Here is a 25593-nt window from a genome sequence, read left to right on the forward strand (position 1 = left end):
TATTTAAAAGGCCTATCTTGTGGTAGGCACATCTACTAATGTGCTAGTATGTATACAAATCAGCTCATGATGGGGGCTTCGGTGCATACAATCAAAATCAAATTTATTAATAAATTCAACCCCACTGGTGGGGGGTGGGGGGGGATGTCTGCTTCTTAAAGAAACTGTAATCAATGAGAGACTAGAGGGGGGTTCTGGGTGGAGCAAACTTCACAACCAATGAAAAGGATAAAAGAAAATAGGTGTGTCTGTGTTTGAAGTACATGCTCATGCAGAGCTGGTTTTGCACCCTACAGTCACAAAGAAATCTGACTTCAGATAGCTCAAAGTAGCCCTTTTCATTCAGAGCTCTGGTTGGCTCTGTGTAATTAACACTGGCTCAATTGTATCTTCATATATTCCTTTGTCAGATGTCAGTAAAATAAAACCACAACTCTTCCAGGTTTGATGATTTAATGTTTAATGTCTTAAAAAACCAAACTGATTTCTTGTTGAAATCAGTTTGCGGATTTCCAAGGGCTTCTGGTAAAACGGCTTTTAACACACCTCTGCAATGTCACAGCAGCTTTTGGAGTCAATCACCAATAAAAAATAAGAAACGCAAATAAAATGCATTCCATTTCCACAGCAGTTTAATTTATTCACTTTAAATAAGCTGAGTCTTATTCACTGTAAATATTTGTGCCTTGTTAACAATCTTATCTTAAGGTGACTCCTTGTCACCAAAGCTGCAGCTATAATCAATAGACTTCTGGATAACAACTGGATCCAGTAATCCAATATTTCTGCACTTGCAGCCCAATTTGAAATGTGCATTTCACTTTCTATTTTTAATTTGTCTCTCGTTATGGACTCCAAACCTGCTCAGGTGAGCCGTAGCCATGCAACAGTCTTTGCAAATTATTTTTGATGTGTAAACTATTTCTACTAACTCAAATGTTAAATATGTTGTCAAATGTATTAAGTCTTGCATACCAGTGGTATCTTACCTACAATCAGTGAATGCAAAAGTCAGAGAATTAAAATTTTGCAATGTGTTACATTATTTGCAAGTGATCAATCCAAGTCCAGCTTAAGTTGCGCAACACATTCTCACATTAGATCCATGCAAACTAGACATCCTATAAGACTGCATTAATGCAGGTTACTTATTCAGGTCATGAGCTGCTTTGTTGGCAGCCATTTAATTTAATCAAAATACTATTGCAAACAATTGAACATAACTTGGAATATTAATAAAGTGCAATATCTCAGTCAAAGTATAAACATGCATACATCCAACTTGCATAGGATGTATACAAGTTGGCACTTACTAATGTTGGTTTTTAAAAAATGTATTCAAGGAGGAAGTGCTTTTATTGTCAGGAACCATAAGTGTTCAAATAAACACTTGTTAGTCATTTTCAACATATCCACTTCTGAACTGTGTTTAAACCATGTAAGGACTGTGTGGGGGAGATAACTCAAAAACTGTATTCTAATTCTGGATTTAAAATCTATGTTGTCAAGACTAAAATTAAAAAAGTAAAAAACAGAGGACTGGTGTGAAGGGGAAAACAATCCTAGAATCCTGTCTTTTTTCACACAAAAAAACTGGTCAAGATAAGCAGATCAATTAACCACCGTATTGAATTAAGTTTTTAATTGGCTAGAGTTTGATCCGAGTATGTGGCGGTGAAGTCGGAAGTCGAATGAATCTGTGTGGAGACAGAGAGGTCTGGTGGGTTAACCACAAAGCACTGGTGTGTTACCAAACCTAATTAAATAGTCAGTCCCTACTGGCCTGACTCCTCAGTGACAGCAAATGCACCAGGGTGGAGGAGAACGTGGCCTGAGCAAGCAAGGGCCCAATTATGGAAAACAGTTAACCGCTTCCAGATCACGACCCAGGTGTTGCTGAGATGGAAGATATTGAAGTAATGGGTGGGGCTTTTGAACTGTGTGGGGGAAGCAGAAGGAGCTGCCACTCATACACATGCCTGTAATCTAATGCAAGATATTTATGTAACCTTTAGAGCTATTTATTCAGACTTTTGATTGCAAAGTTCTGCTGCCAACTATTTCTATGTGCCAAAGTTACTTTCAAAGGCCTGATTTAACCTTGTGCAAAGGCAAAGAACCTTAAAACCTATGAGGAAGCATCTGTAGAGACTGCACAAAGAGAAAGCAGATGTCAAAACAACAGCCCTTTAAAACTGAATATCTCTGTCCTTGTTATGTGTGAATGCACCCCCACTTTACCCTTGCAAAAATTGTGAAGGTGAAGTGAACTCTGAGCATGACACATCCAACCACCTAAACAATTAGATGCAGATTCTTCCTCGCAATTAGATAAACCTGGACAAACTGCTGTCAGACACCAAGCGTTTAAAGATCTCACACAAGTAGGTGAGAAAAGCACCATGGGGAGCTAAGAGGAGGTTTATTCTCATTCATGCTGTTTCCAGACTAAGCAAGGGAAGAATAGAAAACCTTGTTTTCTTGCATTTCTCTACAAAGTAATTCAGACATTTTAGAGGTCAGTATTTATGTGTCTGCACAAATATGAGCAGTGTTGTCAGCTCAACTCTAGTAATGTTTTGTAAATACTAAAAGCTACTTTAGCTGCAACAAAGATCTTTAACTGTACAGTCTATCACTCCTCTGATGAAAAAATGTGACATGGCTTTGTGTTCAGCCTCTTTCATTATGATACCCTTATATAAACTCTAGTGCAACCAATACTGCAGACTAGCCAGAACATACTATTCCCAGTGTGATTCCAGCATGAAGCAGGGGGAATGCTTCTCTTCTGTATGGACTGGGAAGTTTGTCAGAGTTAATGGGAAGGTGGATGGAACTAAATACTGGACAGTTTTGACAGGCTGCCTGCAGGAACCGCCCTGCAGGCAGCCTGCAAAAGACTACAGGCTGGGGCGAAGATTCAACTGGAAGGCCAACGGCACAAAACCTACAGCCAGAGCAGCAATGGAATGGTTTATATCAAACTATATTTTTGCATACTCAAAACATATTAATGTTTACAAACACTCCCATTCTTATCTGACCGTCATGGAGGTTTGGACTTTTACATTTTCCTTGATTTTGTGCGTCTACTGAGGCACAGATCCATCACCAGTGGATGGGAAGGTTTGCTACATCAGAACCTGTTTGGCAAATACGTCTCTGCATCTCCCCTTTAGCGAATTCGGAAAAGCCACACACCACCTGAAGCAAGTTTAAGAGCTGTTGTGCAAGTTTTAGGAGGTTATTTTGAATTTTGCAGTTTCCATCAACCTTTTCTGATGCAATACTTCAAAAAGCAGGTTGATGGAAATAGGGCTTGAGGGGACAAAATGAATACCACAATTATAAGTTTTCTCTGTGTATAAAACTCTGAAAACCATGTATCTTTTTTCTCCTGTTTCATAATCATGCACTATTCTGCTATCACATAAAATCCCAATAAAACAGCATGAAGTTTGTGTCTTTAACACAACGAAATGTTGAAAGGAATGTGAATACATTTGCAATTTGGCACTCTAAGTGCAGCACTGCAGCACAGGATGATTGTCAATGATGAATTGTGACTGAATGAAGGTCCAGATTGCAGTGGAAGCAGACAGTGACAGACTGACTCCAGCTGCATCTGAGTGGGCAGGCAAGCAAGACAGAAAGCTGATTATCAGTGCAAACCTCAGTGATGCGTGGGTTGGTACACTTGACGTTCTTGGTGGACAGGTTGAGCCAGCGAGTGGTGTAAGGGTTGATGAGAGGGCAGTGATGTCGCAGTGTGCACCTTCCCTCTCCGCTACACCAGCCGCACTGGAACTTCCTGTCTGCCTTCAGGCACATGCCACAGCTGTCCCGCTGGGCTGCACACTTATACAGGTGCACTGTGGGGTAAAGCAGGCAACACAGTAAAGACGCGGTCAGTGAATGTTTGTTAATTGTTGTTTTAAGGAAAACTGACAGCATGTTAGATGAGACAGCATCTCCTCTTCTATATTTCTATATAGTGCAGCTCTAACATTTTATCTCATTTGCTTCTCTACCCTGTTTTCTGCAAACATCTACTGTTCTTACCTTGTATATTCTCTGGGTTGTCAATAATGAAGTTGCCATTCCACACCACTGAAAAATCCACAGGCAGCTCACTGATCCTCATTCCCTCATACAGATACTGGAGGCCAGAGTCAGCGAAGCAGAGACAGAAAGAGACAGAAGAGAGGATCACAGTGGAAAAGAGAAAGAAAGGAATATTTCAATGGGAGGTCTGGGAATTGGAATCCTCATGAGTTCTTGTATAGCAGTTGCAGCAACATTTCCTTCCTATGTTACAGCAAACTTACATCATCTCAATATCTGAGCTGACACACAGGAACCACCCCAATAAAAAAAATGGGTCAGCTGGAAACACTGAGCTTTCTTTGGTTCTCTCCTTTGTAATCACCTATTGCATTTGTCAGCTTTGACTAAACAATACTCGCAGAAACACAAGTATATGCAACATGTGGTAAAAGAGATCTGTGACGTTTTTGCCAACACTTTCTTAAAATGGCAGAGATTGGTCGAGGTCTGCGTGGATACAAACAACCACCAACATTCATTTTCCAACATGGATGCTTTCGGACTATTGGAAGACTGGAAAATGTATGCACAACTCAAAACCAAAAGGACTTAACTATTTATGAACACTCTGGAGTATTCACAGGGATATTTTGTGTGTATGTGCAAAACAGAGCGTGCATCATTTAATTCTCAAGTGCAGACAAAGGAAGGTCTGCTGCTGAAGTAGCACTACAGAACAAGCAACATCTCTGCATTCATTTAAGGTCAGCCAGGCTTTTTAAAATTCAATCTAGACAAAACTGATTTTGAAACCCTGAGCTTGGCATGCAGATTACATTAGAAATACAGCTGGTTGTAATTTTGATGCAGCAGAATTAAAACTGGAAAAATACTACCTGCTGCTCTGTGCCTTCACCAAAAAGCAGGACAGTGATCACACAAAAGATAAAATTGATGTGAGCGGGAGTCCTCCCTGAGACGGCCTGATATTGTTCTTACAGTTCTGAATGTCTTTCAAGTGCCTTTTTCTTATCTGGACCTGGCGCTCACTATTTGAAAATATTTTTCCAGACCTGTTTGATCACCTCAGCCCCTGCTGTGTTTCTGGCTACAGAGAGGACGACAGCAGGCTGATGCAAAAATAGGTACAAATTGTTCCCATCTGCTGGGCTTGATGGTTGTGTTTTGTTGTCTGAATGTATCTGTTTCATGAATCCAGAGGAGAAAAAACAGAAGATAAAACAAACAAAAAAAAAAATGAAGAAAACTCTTTCTCCATGAACTCCCATATCGGGTGAATATACAACGCGGTTTCTAATTAAATTAGATGTTTCTACCTTTTTTTATTTTATTTAAACCTTTTATGATATTTCTGTTTTATCTAGCAAAACGCCTTAATGGTGTAGCCTTACCTAAATAAAATTAGGTAAGGCTACACCTGCTGAAATGTTCAGTGTCTGTTACCACTTACTCCTGTGTAAGTGAACTAATAAATGACATTAAATGAGAGCACCAAATATAAAACATTCTGCAGATGTTAAAAGATAGTGGAAAAAGGATATGTTTAATTTATTTTGGGTTAAAAATGTATCACATTATAAAATTAACATTAAAAAGGCTCTTGTGCAATTATATCCTTTTAATTTCAGCTTAATTTCTATGACAGGGATTGGCCTTGTGCTCACTAACTATCTCCTGCTTTCTCCTCTTTGTTCCCATGGAATATGCATGAAGCAAACAGCTCTGGTCTTTGAGAATACAAAGCTATTTGCTGTATAAATCTATACAAATATAGGAGTGCTTCTCCAGATAGGCATACATATCTGTTTATTTAATTGTGGACAAACTACAGGAACACTGGGAGATGCTATTTGCGTCATAAGGTCATCTCAGGTACAGATTTCCCCTCATCTCAGAAGTCAGTGGTCACATAAACTCGCAAATTACTTAAGAAGAGTCTCACTTGGTGTACATGTGAACAAATAACACAAAACTTTCAACTCAAAAGCCAGAGAAGTGAAGACATTTACACTTGACTTAGCTAAACTTAAGGAAGCATTTCTCAGCCTACCGAACTGTTCTGGCACTGTACGCTGGAGCTGTTGAAGCGAAGGGCGGTGACTCGATGGCTGACCCCCTGGATGTGGAGGACACATTCATAGCCTCGCTGGCCAGACTGGGGCTGTGGCAGGTTCTTGGCCTTTAGGGTGATTGGCTTCACCTCCCCTGCTGGGATCAGAATCTCCTCCGAGGGCACCAGCTGGGGACAGTCCTGCAGAGGGCAGAGAGCAGAAGAGTGTCAGCAAAACAGAGAGAGGAAATTGCATTTTGGTTTGAAGGTCACCAGCAAGGGGAGAGAAATCACAATGTCACGTAGGCGTCATGAATAAGAATATATTAAAAAAAAAGGAGTGCTGTCAAAGTGAAGTATCGTTTTCAGTTTAAAGTAGAAGCACTACAATCAAAGCACTAAGTGTGTGTAAAGCCAGAATCTACCAAAGACACACAGGCGTGTTTAAGCTGCTTCCATCTCACATGACTGACGTGGTCAGAGTGACATTGTTAAGACTTGTTAAGCTCAGTCGCTCTGGGGATAATGGACTGTTAATTGCTGTTGCCGAGAACAAGAGCTCTGAATGAGAGGCGGCATTTTGGAAAAATAGAGACGAGTCGATGGCTGTCTTTCAGAAGACATGCCTGGAGGCTGACAGAGAGCTGCAACACAGACAACAATGCAAGCAGAAGGAAACCGAAACAGGCTCTGTGTGTGGAGAAAACACAGGAACAGAGAATTTATCTTCTCGTGTGTGTGAGTGTTCCACCAACCTCAGAGGTGTTGACTCGTCCCTCCTGGAAGGAGCAGCTGGAGGGGTCATGGGTACACAAGTTGCGGTATTTGCACCAGTGGCAGCGGAAGGCACTGTTCACACATGACAGACACCTGGGTGAAGACAAAAACACACACAAGTGGTGAGCAGTTCACAGTGAAGAAGAGACAGAGAGCTTGCCAAAGACAGGGGGGGGGAAGGAGTCACAAAGGAAATGAGTTCATGTCCCAAGTAGGCACATGCTGTTGTTGCGCCCTTGTGGCTGGCACTGTACCCAGTCACTGCAGGACCCAGCTCTGCCTGCATAAATTTAGTGCTGCCATACATTCATTCTGCATGTCTGATTTAATATTAGTCCTCACCGCCACAATCAGAGGGGGAGGAGCCGAGACGGAGGGGAAAACTTTGAGTAATGAGGACAAATAAAACATTTGCTCAGCTTGAGCCTGCAATTATTATTAGTCCAGCATTGTTTGACTGGTTTTGTTTAAGCATGTGCATGTGAGTATTTTTGAATGCATAGTATACGTGTTTGCTTGGATCGTACTGCAGGACAAAACTGACAGAATTCAACAAATCAAAAAGGTGTTTTAGTAATATTTAAATGGCACAGGATGTAGTTACACCAAATAAATGAATAAAGTACATGAAATGCACCTAAATATTGAAATAATTTATTAAGCACAAGAATATATTTATAAAAAGTGAATAAAACTCAATTAAAATAAAATGTATTCATGTATGTAAAAAACTGAATTACATTGTGTGAATATTGAAATAGATTGGTAATTGCTTACACGTTTGATTTATTAAATACATAATTAAATATTTAAATTAGTATAGTATATGTTAATATATGGGATAACTTAAATAAAACCACTGTGGATATAAATATATATATGTCAATATTTTTATGTTGTGCTGAGTATTTTTTTTTTCCACACCTTGTTTCAGGTAATCTAATGTTAAAACTAGAAAATGATAACCTTGGTAGATCAAAAATCTGTTTTCACATCATTATTCAAATGGCTGTGTGAAAACATAACTCCCCCTCGCTTAAATCAGGCATTAATTGTGATTAATGCAGGTTCACTGCAAAAGAACCTGTCAGAAAACATGAAGTAGACTAAACGATTCTAAAAAGCAACACCGCATGGTCCGATGCGGAAAACTTACATGAGAAGCAGATCCATTGACGTCTGTAAGTGTTGAAATGGGTACAACATTAAAGGGCAATGCTCATCAGCAGTGTCAGATGCGCATCATAAAACTGGCCATACTTTTCTTTTAATCACACAACCTTCACCAGCTGCGTCTAGTCAGCAGCCCACACTAAAAGGCCTGGTGTCCAGAGATCCTATTAAAGAGAGTTTTGAAGCTATCCAAAGCTGGAGTCCAGTATGTCTCATCTCTGAACTTTTGTACAAAGGACCTAAAGTGTGTTAAAGGCACCAGCTAACAGTATTTGACAAGACGTGCTGTAAAACTCCCAATGGGCATTCCTCTGAAGGCTTTTGGACTCCGAAAAACTACAGAAAGAGCCATTACCCATGAGCAAAATGAAGATGGAACAGAAGTGAACCTTCCCAGTTTACCAAAGTCATCTCAAGAGTGAATGATGATCAAATAAACCAGAACAACATCGCATAACCAACCTCAGTTAAGATCAGTGTTTAAGAACTAGCAAGAAAATACAAAATTTGGTAACACTTTATTTGAAGGGGGGTTAATAAATCATTACTGATATAAATTTGTTATAAAAGTATTATTGATTGCACTTTAAAAATTAGATAACTTTATGTTATTAAAGGTAAAGTTTAAACAGTAATGATTTCCTGGTTAATGTCAAGTTGTCATAACAGACATTTTGAATAATGTCAACTTTGTATTAAAAGTGTCATAATTTACCGAATGACGCTTTATGACAACAGTCATAAATATTCATGAAGGCTTATTCATGTTCTTGACAGGTGTTATGTCATGTTTATGACAGTGTCATGACAGTCTTATTCACCCCCTTTCAAATAAAGTGTTACCCAAAATTTTGACCTCAAGTTTAAGAACGTTTGAATCGTGCAGAAGGACATTAACCAAAGTATTAATCTCTGAATGTCTAAAAAAAAAAAAAAAATATATGCAGAGTTTAGAAATCCCAAGTCTTGACTTAAATCTGATTAAAATACTCTGAAGGGACCTTACGGATGTTCCTGCACACACTATTCCACTGTAACTGAATAAAAACAATTATGGAAAAAAAAGAGCAGTCCAAAATTCTCCCACAGGATTGTAAAAGACTCATTGCGGCTTACCACAAATACAACACAAACCCTTCTCGGCAAATTATTTATATACGTCCCTAAAATAAAAGTGCTATTAAAAAAAACAGAAATCATTCCATGCGAAAGCCCTTAGAAGCCCAGATCCATGCTTAGCTGCAGGGTTTGTAAGGTTGCTCAGAGTATTATGACTGCAAACCTGGGAGTAGTGATGGACTCTGACTTGAACCTTCAGAGCCACATAAAGACAGTCACAAAGTCGGCCTTCTATCACCTGAAGAACATCTCCAGGATTAGAGGACTAATGTCTCAGCAGGATCTAGAGAAACTCATCCATGCGTTTATCTTTAGCCGTATTGATTACTGCAACAGGATCTTCACAGGTCTGACTAATAAATCAATCAAACAGCTGCAGCTGATCCAGAACGCTGCTGCTCGCGTTCTCACTAGAACCAGGAAGATAGAGCACATAACACCAGTTCTAAAGTCCCTACACTGGCTCCCTGTAGCTCAGAGAATAGACTTTAAAATACTGTTGTTAGTTTATAAATCACTGAACGGTTTAGCACCACAATACATTAAAGATCTGTTATTGCTGTACCAACCATCTAGACCCCTCAGATCTTCTGGTTCTGGTCTGCTCTGCATCCCCAGAACCAGAACCAAATGAGGAGAAGCAGCATTCAGTTTCTATGCACCACGGATTTGGAACAAACTTCCAGAAAACTGTAAAACAGCTGAAACACTGGGTGCCTTTAAATCTCAACTTAAAACCCACCTGTTTACAGTTGCTTATGGCAATTGATGCCTTCTATGTATTTGCGAGTGACTGGGAGTCATTGCGCGTATATAAAACCCTGTAAATTCTAGACTAACAGGTAACCAATTAATGCACAAAATCCGCGTAGGACAGCGAAAGTCCTAGCGCAAAATTTTTGCGAAACAGGCGGACGGAGCCTGGTGCTGCAAGGCTGGAGGCCTTGTCCTGTTAGGCTGTGATTTTATTATCTTTTTATTACTTTCTTTTTCTTTCTCACTGTTTAACCCTGTAAATTCTAGACTAACAGGTAACCAATTAATGCACAAAATCCGCGTAGGACAGCGAAAGTCCTAGCGCAAAATTTTCGCGAAACAGGCGGACGGAGCCTGGTGCTGCAAGGCTGGAGGCCTTGTCCTGTTAGGCTGTGATTTTATCTTTTCTTTTTATCTTTTTATTACTTTCTTTTTCTTTCTCACTGTTTAAAATTATGTAAAGCACTTTGAAATGCCTTGCTGCTGAAATGTGCTATACAAATAAAATTTGATTGATTGATTGATTGCAAATAAAAGCTTCTTTATAGAAACTAGTTCAGTGAGCTTGCAGGAGTGTAATACATGGTGAACAACACTCATTATTAATGATTTTCAACAATACACAGGGGGAGGAGGATGCTGAGAAGAGACAATGTGTATAAGAATTGAACTGAGCATAGAGAAATTCTGGCAAGGGTTTTAAATTGAGAACATAACTGCAGGCAGAACAGTAGTCATTGTGTTAGTACATAAAGCAAACCTGATTCAGCTGCAGTTGGTGACATTTAATATTTGTTTTCCACAGGGGGGTTGGAATTTGAGCAAAGCAGTGTGCAATGTAAACACTTATCAAATGAACCAATTGTGGTCGTTACCTTCTGCTTTGCCACAATGCACAGTTTATTTCTAGATCCCTTCCACATCACGTTATGAGGAAGCTACAGCAGCAACTGGAACATTTACAACTCGAGCTCCATACTGACACAAACCGAGTCCTGAACGCCACCATTACTAACTAAAAGTGTGGAAGGGTTTATTTTAAGATGCCATAGTGGAATTAGCTTATATGGGAAAACAAATTAAGCAGGTGTGGTTTCTGGAATATAAAATTAGCAAGTAACTACACTCACTTAAGTTAGATTGCTGGAGGTTAATGGGTGGTTTCACTTGCTTGCAGAGCAAATTTTGTTAAATTTCTTCATATTTGTCTAGGTTTACTGATTTAATCTTAGCTGTCATGTAATATTTCTGACTGGATATTCAATTAGCAAATGCCAGTTTGGAATGTCATAATTCAACTCAATGTAACAGGATTTGGATCTCAATCAAATCTGCTACGTTTGAGTGTTGTAGCCACTGAAAAAGTTGCACTTCCACTACCTGTTGTTGCGGTGTTGCTTCTGAGGTAATGCAGGTCACATTCTTAGTGAGCCATGGCTACCTTTTATGAGGCGGGAAAAAACTGACAAATGCCATGAGCCAAATTATAAACCACTCATGCTAACACAGAAAGTAAACATGCTAGTGTTAGCCTAGCACTTCAGAAAACCACTACTCATCAAAACATGGTCCTGAGGAGTAATATGGAAGTTAACTGAAGTTTGTAGCTGGATGTGTCAATCAGTGGTGTAATGAGATATCATTGTTATATTTAAAACATTATGAAACTGGCGTGCATTTACCATATTTTTCGGATTATAAGCCACTACTTTTTTCCCACGCTTTGAACCATGCGGCTCACAGCCCGGTGCGGCTTTTTGTGGATTTGTGAAACTTTCAATCTATTTGCAAAAAATGGGATCTTGCCTCAGTCCTAAACTTAATATCATGTAAACATTATTCTTTGTGACTTGCATTTCTCTTTACGTCCCTTGTTTCTCAATAAGCATTACATACGTTTTTTAATTAATTAATTCAAAGCCATTGTGATTGCTTTCGCCACACCATGTGTTTACGAAAGGTTGTTCAACAAGCACGTCTTAGTGTCGGCTTGCTTTCACTCTCACTGACAAGGTTGAGTTAGGCACACTTGCTTGTTGTTAAATATTCATTGGTGCAAAAGCATGGGAGGAACTTCTGGCAAGCAGGCTATGCTGGAAGAAAAGGGTGTTTTCACCTTCAGGCAAACAGAGCAGAACATGTGTGTAAAAGGGACAGAAAGGGGGAGCAAGACTTGGCATCAAGGCATGGAAAGACGAATCTGTGCCCTTTTCAAGTGTATGCATCTGTCTCTGAGCTTTTGAGTGTGTGTGACTGCGTGTATGCGTGTGTTTGTCATTCTTGGTTAATCGCGCTGATGTTAGAGAGCTGGTAATTCTATTCTGTGCCATCCCAATAGGATTTCTGGGCAGCAGGAGAAGAAATGAAAGAAGAGACAGACTCAGAGTAACACTGCCCAGTGGCTAAAACATTTTGTTTTAATGTCAAGGGGGTAGTCAAAGGATAATATGACATGCTATCATTCCTGCAGCTCTGCTTCACTAGCCTTACTCTACTGCCTCATCTTTCCATTTCACCAAGTCAGAGAGGCCTTTGGATCTTGTACAAACAGAGTCGGCCTCAGTGGAATAAAGTGAACAATTGCAAAGGCAGCGTCGACACTGAGATCTCCGAACCAGGGATTCAAGGCAACATCAATCAATCAGGGACAGACGCAGCATGAAAATGGGCGGAAAATTCTCTTCTGAGGACCCGTTACACCGAGAGCTCTGGGTATTGTACATCAACACGTTTGAGAAAGAAAGCTTCATTAGCACAACAATGCAGAAACAGTGGGGCACTGGGAGCAGCAAGAGATCATAATACATTAGTTTTACTGAGGCTATTTTTAGAGGGCTGGCAAGACGAGATGAAGACCAAGCTGAAACTAGATCCCAGAGCATCGATTCAGGGCTTTTCAGGGGAATATTTGGGAGACAGTTTTTTGGAAAAGGGTTGAAATAGAGGGTGATACTCACAGCTGGTGGACACTACAGTTGTAAAACTTGATTTCAGTGCTGATGAGCATCTGACCAGTCTCCTTAGAGTTGAGCCTCAGCTCAACACCTGACCAGTCTGAAAGAGAGCAGACAACAGATCATCATTTCCATAAGTCACAGCCTTTGTCGAGATTTGTAACGTTTAATAAAATGTAATAAAATTATAGTTTTTCCAACAGCAGGCCTCATTAAATCTCACTTAGGTTGTGAATATTTGCTTTCATATTTGCTTCCACAGAGGATATATGCATGTCTGAGTCTCTCACTCTTGTGAATGTATTATTTTTTATTTTGGATGCATAACTAAATCAGTTTTTATTGTGCTAAAAGACCAGGAGCGTAAGTAGGTCCTTAACTTTTCTTTTAATCTCCCTCATAAACTCTAATTATGTAGAGTATGTGAGCATTACATTTACTCTTAGGGGCAGCATTAACATGCACAAAGTTGGTGGTTGCCATGGTGACTCCAGCCTTTTTTGGTCACTGATTTGTCTCCTACAAATAATCGAAATGACACAGGATGCAATGGTTCAGACAAACAAGTGCTGTTTGAAACTGAAAAATGTCTAACTGTAGCTCAGAGCGAGCTTCTTATTGCTGTGTTTTGCAGCTATGATGTGAATCCAGACTCGTGCAAGAAGATTAGTGCTCAAGAAATATTTGAGTCCAAGTATGGATTCTTCCAATGCCCTTATTTGGATAAACCATTTGAGTTATTAAAAGTCATTTTCATCTGTAAAGAGACAACTTATTTGTCTACAATTGAAAATTTGAGCCTCATCTCTAGATGGAAGTTCAATGGCACAGTAAACTTTAAGATTCAGGAAAGTTATGAACATGTTTGAGTTTCTAAAGTGCTTTTATTCAGCTAGATCATAGCTGAAAAGCCTCCAAGCATTGTTATGGCAGGAACCAATGCATGTAAAAATCCTAACGTTGAACATAATCTCTTACTAAGATGTAAATTTATTTCCCTTCACTTTCTTTGTCCCTATAGCTCGCAATCATTACATTGTGGGCTTCATGAATATGTGGATGTTTGCATGAGCCTGAATCTGATGACATTCAGTGTGTGGGAGGCTTCAGTAACCCTCAGCACTCTGTTCTCAGCACCTGCTGGGAATCAGGATTTGTTTCACACAAGTCTCAACAGCAGTTTCATAACACACATCGGTCTCCAAGGATCCGGCAACAATATATGGAGGTCTTCTTGGTATTAAACCTCCCCTCTGAACATTTCCCTTAGTGGAAAAGAGGTCCAGTTATTTCCTTTAATGAGTGCAGTGTCCTCACAGTTTTCCACTGACCTCTTTGTCAGCCCTCCTTTAGATCATTTCCCTCTAATTTCTGCCCTGTTCTTTATTATGCATTCCTCTGCTCCCTTTTTGGTCTCATTTCCTGTTCTCTGTTCCTCTACTCTTGTCACATTTCCCCTCAGGTCATCGCCGCGGCACAATCAGTGTTGTCAAGCAGCGTCTGGAAAGACTCGCTAAAGGGACAGAGGACGGAGGGGGTTCCCATGGGAATGGATGGAGAGGGGAAAATGGAGGAGTAAACAGGCGGATGGATAGCTGGTGGGATGATGGCGGGATTTAACAGGAGGACTGGCTGACATTTACCTGAGGGAAAACACTTATATTAGAGCCGATGCACCGTCTCCTCTGGGAGTTCGGGGCAAACAGGGCTGTCATTTACTCAAAGCAGGCGAGAGGATGGGGGTTCACCAAACCGCCTCTAACACACATTGTTTTTCACAATCTGATTATGATCTATTATTTAGCGTGTTTACCTTTTCACATTGTGGCCATCTTCACCTGAAAAGTTATTGCTGAAAAGCAGGCTTTAATATTCATACTGTATGTTTCTCCATCCTATAGCTCGGCTGAGATCTTGGAATGAATTTACTTTATGTGTGTTCTTGGAATGCCTACAGAAATCTGAAGACTTCCATGCTATGAACATCATTGATAGACATATTTGTTTGTAGCCTAAAAGCTGTATTTTTACTTCGATGCGCAACAGTTAAGCTGCAGTCCCATTTACTAAGTTTTGATAAAGCGTTGGCTCATCTGATCATTTCATCCTACAGATGGATCTGTGTCAGTAACCAGGTGAATAATCAATGCACAGCTGAATATGGTAAAACAGTAAAACGTTAAAAAGTCATAAAATCTATTTTTCTTTCCTGATCAGTCTCATTGTGTTGATGGTTTAACTGTCTCCACTCCACACAGCTAAAAACTGCAGTCCAGGCAGCCATCTTTCAGAACTGGAAGAAGAAGTGACTCATGCTGAACTAACGGCAGGAATGACCAGCGTTAGAGTTCATAAGGAAACAATTCTTCATTTTACAGCACAGGTCTCCTGCCTGAGCCCTTAGGTTTTAATATTTATGTACTGACAGGCATGATGAAGGTGTTTTCAAATTCCCATAGACAGGACAGGAGATCAGGATGAGAGCAGTCTTAGCAGGGTAATGTATTTTAGATCTAATGTCACTGTTGTTGATACTATTGTTAACATTAAAGTACCGTAAATGCAGACAACACAAGTCAACTTTTGGAGATTTTTTTTCCTTTTAAGCAATAAATGTATAAATGTTTTATATCTACCTTGGTCAGTCGGTATCAGCGGGACATCCTTTGCAGCAGGAGACACACAGAGTATCTGATTGCCGTTTACGTTTCCCTCGATCTCTGTCAAGTTGCCAAAGGAGCAGGTGATGCCCACAGAAAGGTCTGGGACATCACTCACCTTCACCAGCAGCTGCACATGGGACAGAGAAACAGCTCATTACTTGGTGACCGATCTACACACAGCATTTTGGCCTCTGACCAAATCTGCTGAAAACATTTTCACACATAATAGAAATCCTATTCACAGATAAATATTTAGGTACTGCAGAAAAAAAAAGAGAAAACCTGTTTATTAACAACACCAGCTATGGTGGAGGTTATCTGATTGGTCAAGGTACAGGAAGGTCTGCACAGAAATTTTGAAGAAATGTACCGACTTCAGAGCAGCAGTGCCAGCCTCAAAAAGGAGGGAAAAAAAGAAGAACACAGTGCTGTTGGCAAATGCTGACAAACTGCTTTGCCAAATATTGTTTCTGGGATTTAAAAGCCTGTGAATCAGAAAAAAAATAAGACTAGATTTAGATCCTACACCTCCATTTGCTTGGACGTTATATTATGAAGAATATAACGTCCTGAAGAATATGAAACTGACTAAATTAAATCAGTTTCATTTACTTCGTTCTGTTCTAAAGCACTTGAATTTATTAGTTGTGAAAGAAAGGAAGAAAAAGAGGGAAAGAAAAAGAAAAAAAGAATACATTTTCTGTACAATAAAGTTTGCATATGCACATACAGGCGTTTGAAAGCAGTGACACTGGGGCTGGACTTTTCAGCAGCTCTATCTATAAATAAATGCATTCAGCACAGGGTGTGTGATCTGGCTCTCCAGCCAAGAAAGGCAGTGTGGATAATTATCACCATGGCATTTCACAGCCTCGTTTTATTAGTTATTTTTGGGCCACAGCTCTTGAAGTTTTCCATTGTTTTATCTGCCTCTTACTAAACACCGCGGGGCTGCTGGGATGGGCAAGGCAGCTGAGCGCACTAACTGCATGTCTTTTCAAGAAAACTACTCCGGCAGCGGATCGCGCTGCCTCCCTCGTTAACTGCCTTACTCCCGACGCCCGTCGAGAGGTGGGATGATTTCTCTTTTTCTGCTGAGGACCTCTCGTCTTCCCCCTGTTTAACTTCACCCATGTTTGTGTTGCTTCGCTGCGAGGTGTCAGAGAGATCCTTGATTACAGCAATCACAGCAATCAATGTCTTTTGTTCAATTTCGGATTTCCCGAGCAAGCTCTCACATTAATTAGCTCTCATCATTGTCACGCACATGCACACATATACAGTTAAACACTCAAAAATTTGTCCATACACACTTTACACACAAAGTGAGAGAAAGTAAGCATGTTTGGGAGTGTTAAGCTATATTGCTCTTTTTTTGTTCTGCTGCCTTCCATGATGATGCTGGTTGTGGGTGTTTTTGCAGCTTGGAAGCAACCGACGTAATTGGTGGCAGATTTTTAGCGAGCATAATTTCTTTTTTTTTTTTTTCTCCCCACCGTTTCTGTGTCTGTCCTGAAACCCATATGAAGAGTCTGCGTTGTCATGGAGATGGCTGTTTGCACCTCTGGGATTTGGGAGCTGGGTGAATTTGCTCTGATTGGTTAGGTAAGATGACCCTGCAGCAGGTGTGGTTGACAGGTAGGAAATGACTAATATAGCCAACTGACATTCTGTAAAGTGGCCAGCAGGGTAGTGTCAGCTGAGTTTAATTAAAAAGACACGAACAAAGAGATGATGCAAGGTCTATTTTAAGCTGAGGCTTGGGCCACCTGGGCGATGGAGCTGCATTCAAAGGAATGGAAACAGCTATAGTTTAAACCTCAGTTTACACCAACAAGCAACTTTAGTGGGTAAGCCTTGCCAGTACCAAATTGAACCCATGTTGCTTTCAGAACCACCGTTAATATCTGTGGCATAGATTCAATAACAGGCCAGAATCATTCTTGATATTTTTTGGTCCATACTGACATCATAGAGTCACACAAGTACAGCAGGTTTATTTTCTGCACATCTCTGATGCTAATTTCCTCTCCCACTCTGCAAAGGTGCTCTGCTGAATTGGGATGTAGTGACTGTGTAGGTTACTGCAGTACGATGAATTTGTTAGCATGTTTTAGAAAAACAGTTTAAGAGGATGTCAATGTTGTGGTTCACTGTCCTTATAAAAGAAACCATGAGAGGGATGGACACAGATGGCAGCAATACTCCTGCTACCCAGCAGTGGGATGTGCTCAAAAAATATCCAAAAGGAGGCACCCACTGGTCAAACGAACAACTTCAAATTAGTGATAAATTCAGATATGGGGTAGGATCAGATAAGTGTTTATTTTGTTCTTCATTGTTTATGCACACGATTTCTCTGTACTACTAGTTGCTTGTTTTCTTGTTTTCAAAAACCTGTTTGAAATAAATAAAATATAAATCAAATTTCGCCATTTGAAAACAAAAAAAAAAAAAAGATACTTGAATTCCTCTGCCTGAGGCAGAGACTGACACTCAGACAGACCAATTTATCCCATTATCATAGGCTGGTTCCAGGTAATATTCATAGATATGCGATCTTGTTCATTACATTCATTGCACAAGTCAGTCATTTTGATTTTTATTAAGCAAAATAGCAAAAGGAATGCACAAATCTATGCATTTGTAAATTATTTACACTGTTTTTCAAGAGCAATGATACATCAAAGTGTTTGACATTTATATGAGTAATCAACAAGAAAACAGCAATGGTGATTTAAAGCTCTTTGATTTCAAGTGCATCTGCCATGCGTTGCCCATAAGGATAAAAATTCACCAGCTTTAGTTTTAATAGCGGACTAATAATAAAGTTATATCACTGGCAGTAAAAAACATACACAACAGTCTGTCTTGAAACCAAGACAAGAGGCAACAACCTGTAAGAAGAGAGTGTATTGTGAGGTTTCTTATATAGAATATAATTGTGTTAAAATGAGCATATTTTAGTTCATATAAAGATAATTTTTTTTTGACTTTACAACAACAGTCTGTTTCGCGCTGATTAAAGTTGGATATTCTATCTTTGGCTAGATGGAAGAGTACCTTAACTATTGTCCAATAAACAGTTTAGCTTGGATTTGATCACATTTTCCATGTTGTAAATCCATATAAATACACGTATGGAGATGACAGAAAGACTAATTCTTGGTTTTCAACTTACACATATTCAGATGATATTACAATAAATAAATAAATCTAAGCTACATAACTCCAGTTACATACTTGTGATTGGTACGCTTAGAAATATCTTCACACCAAATTCTATTTTCACACAGTTTTCTCCTGTACCAGTTTTTCAGTTTGTAAGAAAGTAAAAATGTGGGTTATCTAGTGCCAATAGTTGGTCCAGTTTGAAAAGCTCTGCTGAGTAGTGCCTGCAGACCTAGAAGAGCTTGCCAAGATAGTCAGCAGCATCGTAAGAGTACTTATCTTCAATGACACAGGTACCAAGGCTATATTTAAGTGGCAGAACTTTATAGCACTTTGCAAACTTGGCCAAAAAGTACTGGAAAAATTTTTAGAAATTTTCAGAAAGTTCCAATGCAGTCACTCTGAGAAGAGTGCTTCCAGAGTTCACAGAAATTTTACATTTTCTAATATCCCAAAGTTACTGTAAGCAAATCAATCTGTAAATGCTGAACAGAAAACGACCCTTTGTCAGTGCGGGTTGATAAAGCCAAAGTATGTAACAGAGTTCTTACTAAAGATGAAGAGCGTTCTCCACAACTTTCACTGGTGATCTCTGGCCGTTTTGACTCAGTCCATGTGGAAATAATGTACTGTACTCTTCTTCACCCTGGCAACTTTACCGCCTACACACTCGCCCACGCAAACATGTCTTGGCACAAATATTGACTGCTCTGAAACAAATGAACATATGCATGCCTAAAACGCCCACACAAAGCTCTTAAAAAATAAAATAAATAAACCTTCCCATCTAATGTTTATGCATCAGCCACAATCACGACCAAGTGAACCGCTCGGTGGATTGATCCAAACCATTCTGGCTCTTTTGCATTCATTGTTTCAGGAGAACCATTTATATGCACAGTGCACGGGAATGTGAGTAAACTTACAGGCACGCTAGGCTCGGACACTGCAATGCTGTCGGGAAAGACGGTGGCCTTCACACACTGGCTGAGAGAGGCGGCGAAACGATACGGCTCGTCTGCACGCTCACATCGATTCCTTTGAGAGCATCTGGATGGGGAAAAAAAGACATTTGTTTATTTGCCTTGTTTTTGACACTACAATTAAATAAGTAAGGCTGAGAAAAGAAAATTGCTAAATAAGAAGGTAAATAAGAAGGTGTCATTAAAATTAATATGGATGGTTAATGCTTAGTTGCTTATGGCATAGTAAAAGTAAATTGACTTTTAGACCAAGATTCCTTTCTATAAACTACTCCTTTTCATTCAAAACATATGGATACATTTTGTAACATGTCCATTTCAAACTGTAAATGAATGAAATAAAACAAACAAACTGAAATAGAAAAATGGTTACTGAAGTAAAAGTTTCATTTACCTTTAAGCATCGACTAAAGGGATGTGAATACAAATACATCCCACACTTTCCAGAATTATGTTTATGCAAAGAATTCAAAGCATCCTTCGTTTCCACTTCCCAATTTTATACTTTACATTTTCTTGACGCATCACATAAAATCTCAGTAACATACACCGACGTTTATTGCTTGTAACTTGACATGAAGTGAGGAAGTTCAAGCAGAATCAATAGTTTTACAATCCATAACTGAGCTGCAATGATCTATGCACCCAACAACTGATCCATCAATCAAAGAATAAATTTGCAGACTTAACTAGTGTAAATTGAAAGGTGCTTTGTCGTAAGAGCTCCTAATGGCCAGACAGGGCATCAAGAAGCAAACGACACAGCTACATCCCTCATTAAAAGTCTGCCTCCTCCTTCCCATTAAAACTGAGTGCTCCTTCCACACCGTTACACCAAAAGCTCTCTATCGTCAACCAACCCAGCAGTGTTGGCGTTTGGCTAACTGGCTGACTGGTCACAGCAGCCTTAATTGGACTCTGATGGGTCAGCCGTTGTCCACGGTGCTAATGTACTCCTGCGAGTGTGTGAGTGCGTGTGTTGGCGTGTGTTAGGGCTCGTATCATGCTCCTTAACCACACAGTCTCACACAGACAGACTAAGCTACATCTTCATCCCGAGCCTCTGTGTGTAATTATGTTGTCAGAAGTTGAAGCAGACTCAGGCACAGCAAAGCTCACACATGAACACACACACACACACACACACACACACACACACACACACACACACACACACACACACACACACACACACACACATAAAGTCATGCACATGCATAAACGCTCTTATGTAGAGTATTCCTTTGGGGAAAATGGAGAAATGAGTACCTGGTTTCTTATTTCCCTTCTTATGTAATTGATTTTTTTGCCTTTAAATAAGACTTTTTAAAAGTTCTCTCTCCTGTTCAGTGAACACGTTTGACTCCATGTCTGCTGTATTTAGCTTATGCCTCTCTCCCCATTATCTGCTTACGTCTTTCACTTTTCTCTTTCCCTTTCACAAGTTAAAATTAGTACGCCTTTTCTTAGACAAGGTGTTACTCTGCCTGCAACAAGGTGCTTTTGGGTTTTTTTAAATCCACAATAGCAGCAGAAAATTATACTTAATGCGCTTTCAGGTGTGGGCTGTGGCACCATGTTTTATGCATGTCTCCAATGCTGTATAGGTACAGATGCAAATCCTGGCCTGTCATTAAGGCACAAAAAGCTCTGCATTGATTTTCCACAATGTGAGATTTTATTTTATTTTTTCTGGAAAAAAGAAAAAAAAAATCGTTTCAGTGAGGTGAAGTAAGATGAGAGCGCAGCGAGAGGGGTGAGGCGGCGGGGGTGGGAGACGTGCAGGATGGCTGCTGTTGCCATGGTTTCTGGAGACGGTCATTATCTTTGTGTAGTTAGAAGCTGACCCCTTTGCCTCCCTCATTAGCTGAAGAGTGTGCCACAGCGTGTTGACGACAGTCCTGCCTTCCTCATATTCCCCCCCCCCGCTAACCCCCTCCACTCCACCAACCCCGGTACAATCTATTATCTTCCAGTCTGGGTCTGGCCTGTCACTCAGTTTCCTCACTGATGCTTAGCGTTTCATCACTGCATTCCGTGCATGTGTGCTCAAACACAGACCGTCACTTCACCACACACACCGCCACTTCACCCAGTCCATTCCATGTAATAAGCAGTAAATATTTTTCTTTCCCTGCAGTAAAAGCTAGAAGCAGTTGACCCTGATGTTGTTACATCAAAGCCCTGTCCATGGTGCTGAAGTAGCTTCTGCCATAGAGATGTGCAGGGTTTTGTATATCCCTTAAATGTTTTCCTTGTTTAAAAAAAATCAAAAATCAAAAATCAACAGAATAACTTTGTGGTCCGTTGTAAATTGCTAAAGGGAAGTCAGATTTTTGTCAATAAAACTTTCAAAGTCTTGTGGAGTTTACAAAACAACTGTTGTCCAATCAACAGATTCTCCCTTGTGAGTTGTAGATCTCTGCAGCTCATCCAGAATTACCTGAAGCCCCTCGGTTGTTTCTCTGATAGATGCTCTCCTGACTGACCAGTAAGTTATGAGTTGGTAAGATTGCAGTAATGACATATTCAATTCATTTTTACATGACTAACTGAATGGTATAAACCACATATTATGAAGAGGTGTTTTACTAAATACCTCACTTTGTATACCGTTCTTTTTAAAAAGAAAATTGAAAACAAGGTATCACATTTTCTTCTACTTTACGGTTATGAACTACTTTGCTCTATCCCAAACTAAAACCTCAAACTGAATATTAAAATTTCTTGTGAAACGAGACAAAATATGTAACACACAGGAGCAGTGAGTATTATTACAGCCCTATGACTTCACTGAAGCCAAGATTGGTTTACATTTGCTACTGGAAAATAGAAGAAAGAGGTATATATATGTAAAACCTCTTTCTACGCTGCATAAAGACAGAAATAGCCCAACCAAGATACAGTTTGCATCCTATTCTTATTTATAGTTATAAAAAAAAACATGTCTTGAAACACAACATTGGAAGGAAAAATTGCCTAAAAACATCCAAGCATCTTCCTGCTCACATAAACGCATGCAGCACCTTCCACTTAATCCTTCACACTGTAACACACACCTTTGCACATATGCTTACATACACACACCGCTGCCTTGAAAGCAGGGTAAAGATTTTGCTCTTCTATCTATCCCTCCTCTCCCTCTCTCCCCTCCCCTTAAGACTGAGGACGTCAGTAAAAGTGTGAAGGTCTGTGTGATTGCTGCTCTTGCTGTGAACACCATGTTTAAAAACAGGAGGAGAGGACAGAAGTGGAGCCATAAAAAACCCCTCCATACCTCCACACAGAAACGGGAAAAAATGCCACGTAGAGAGGAAAATGACAGCCCAATGGAGATGGTTTGCCTGTAGGGAAGGTGTACTGTTGGGAGGATGGAGGGGATCGATCGCTTTAGTCCCCACTAAGCGCTTAGACCTCAGAAGTATGGTTTTCTAAATGTGTGTGTGTGTGTGTGTGTGTGTGTGTGTGTGTGTGTGTGTGTGTGTGTTTGTGTTTATGGAGGGTGGTGGGGAGTAGGAGCTCAGAACTCAGAAACCAGAGAGGAAATCAAGGAAAAAAAAAGCATGGAATAAAAAAATGGAATCAAGCAGGGAGGAACAAAAAGTAAAGAAGGAAAAGATGCAATTGGACTGAAAATGATAAAAAAAAGTAAAGATGAGACATATGGAAGAAAATAAGGAAGGATTTCAGGAAGGAATGAACAAAAGTAAAGAAGGAACCAAAACATGGAGGAAATAATGAGGGAAGGAAGAAAGGAAGGGAAAAACACAATGTAAGGCAGGAAGGAAAAATATCAGGAAAGGGAGGAAGGAAAGATAATAAAATTAAGGACCAATGAAATGTGGGAAAAGGAACAGTAGCGAAAGGAGGGCAAAGAAACATAGTTGAGAAAGTAAGACGCAAAAGATAGAATTTAACAATGAATGAATGAGGAAAAGGGTAAACAACAGGAAAGAAATAATGAATGAAGACAGAAAGAAGGAAAAGTTAAGCAATTAAAACAGGATTTTAAATTAGAAACCACAGCCTGACTAAGACCAACAGTTGAGGTGACACAGAGGAGCGTGCAGGTCGCAGGCCGGAGCTCATGCCGGGGTTAAAACAGCAGCCTCAGCTCTGTGACTGTGTACTGTTCTCACTGATAATGTCACTGCAGGATGGGGCCCACAGGACACCCTGCGCACGGCAAGGCCACAATCAATTCACATCATCTCCAATATCCCATTGCGAGTACTGTAGTGTAAACTGAGTCCACCTATATATACAGACACCCTGAGCTGTTCGTTCACATACCGGGTTTACGCAGGCCAGGAGTCCTTTAAAGGCAAAGGTTCATGAGGGAAACAGAATAACTAAGAGCGCTGGCGCTCAGCGCTCTGCATCGCGCCTGAAGCTGTCTTGAGTGAGAAAAGAGAGAAGAGCACAGAAAGAAAGCAGCAGAGCAGGCGTGGAAGCCTCTTAAAATGAACAGCAGCATGTAACAGACCCACCAACACACTGGGCTTTTACGGTCTTTAACTGTATTTTATGTCACCTGCCCACATGTACAGTACTGCTGCCGAGTACCAGGTCTACGTGCGAGGAATCTATAGAAATATTGATGGAACTGCATGTTTGTGATCAATATCTCATTAGGCTCCATTGGGAAGATGGATGTGGCCTCCCCCTGTCTGCTAACTCGAGGCTTTAGCTGATGAGGTGGCCATTAGATACACAGCCCCACATTTACAATGGACTGAAGCAGCCATTTTCACCGCTGGGTTAATTGTTGTTGCCACTGCTAAATTAGAGGGGATGTTATGCTTGACATAATTTGTACTGTAGCACTGTGATCAACATATTGCTTGAAATACATACATAATCCGGAAAAACAAGGTGCTGGAAAAGAAATAAAACTTGATTTCTACAATTTGTACTTAATTTAGATTTTATTGAACAATCGTTTAATGCGTCACCCACACCATTCATGTTCAGTTTCTCTTAGTTTCCTCTACCCATCACAGAAAATCACTTGCAAAAGATAAGGTGTTATCTATACGCAGCCAAGAACCAGAATAAAATGTTTGTGTTTTGTTGATCCAACAAGTTCTCATTTTCATCATAATCTTGTTATCTCAGACAACAACAGCTTGGAGCAACAGCCATGAAGAGCTGTTATAAGCTCATTAAAATAATGGAATTCGAGTCGTGTGGCTTTGGCAAATCCTGTTGATAACCAGGTGGAGAAGTCAGACCAACCCTTTTGTTTCCAAGCATCTGGACTTGATCTCCAGCTAGATCTCAGTGTTTTCAAATGATATGCTGCTTTTTTCTGTCCTGTGCTGCACAGAAAGGATGAAGGTTAAAAGTAACAGTTGAATGTGATGGAAATATTATTTTCTACATCTATTCATGCTGATTTTTTACAAGTTTTTACTAGATTTAAGGTGACAATGTTGCCTCTTTAAACTGACATGATATAAGTTCAGGGTCTGTGATTGTACAAGTGTATAATTTGTGACAGAGTGAATATGTTAATGACGAGCTCCAAATTTGTTGACATCCCTGGTAAGGATGTGTACAAAAACCTTGAAATAGATGGTTGTTATGGAGACAAATCGTGGGTCCAGTTTTCCAGCTTTCCTTAACTTTTTAATTACTGCTTTTTCTAGAAACCGTGGCGACAGATAACAAAAAAAGTGAGGTTGATGTGCAGGTTAGTAATGCTACGTATAAGGTTTTATAACTAAAACAAACGGAGCTAATTATACATACACACGTCATATTTTGAAGACATTTACCTGCAAAGAACAAAAACTATGTATTTGTTTTCTTCTATTAATTATGATCTACTTTTTGTTGGTTTTGTCTAGTAAAGCCGCAGTACAACTAAAAAA

At 39.9% G+C, this 25593-nt stretch overlaps 1 protein-coding gene across 1 annotated transcript in view; it reads right to left on the reverse strand.

Moving 5' to 3' along the window:
- plxna2 (plexin A2) overlaps positions 1–25593 on the reverse strand; it is a 216764-nt gene that overhangs the window by 69760 nt on the left and 121411 nt on the right. Inside the window, exons 6-12 of the mRNA XM_088007157.1 lie at positions 19661–19784; positions 15537–15690; positions 12904–13000; positions 6877–6991; positions 6122–6322; positions 4066–4162; positions 3676–3875 (exon numbers count right to left, since the gene is read on the reverse strand). Of these exons, the coding sequence (XP_087863283.1) occupies positions 3676–3875; positions 4066–4162; positions 6122–6322; positions 6877–6991; positions 12904–13000; positions 15537–15690; positions 19661–19784 (988 nt within the window). The remainder of the gene's footprint in view (positions 1–3675; positions 3876–4065; positions 4163–6121; positions 6323–6876; positions 6992–12903; positions 13001–15536; positions 15691–19660; positions 19785–25593) is intronic.

Source organism: Poecilia mexicana, unplaced genomic scaffold (assembly GCF_051168715.1).
Source record: "Poecilia mexicana isolate PSO_F unplaced genomic scaffold, ASM5116871v1 scaffold_7, whole genome shotgun sequence".
Taxonomy (NCBI): domain Eukaryota; kingdom Metazoa; phylum Chordata; class Actinopteri; order Cyprinodontiformes; family Poeciliidae; genus Poecilia; species Poecilia mexicana.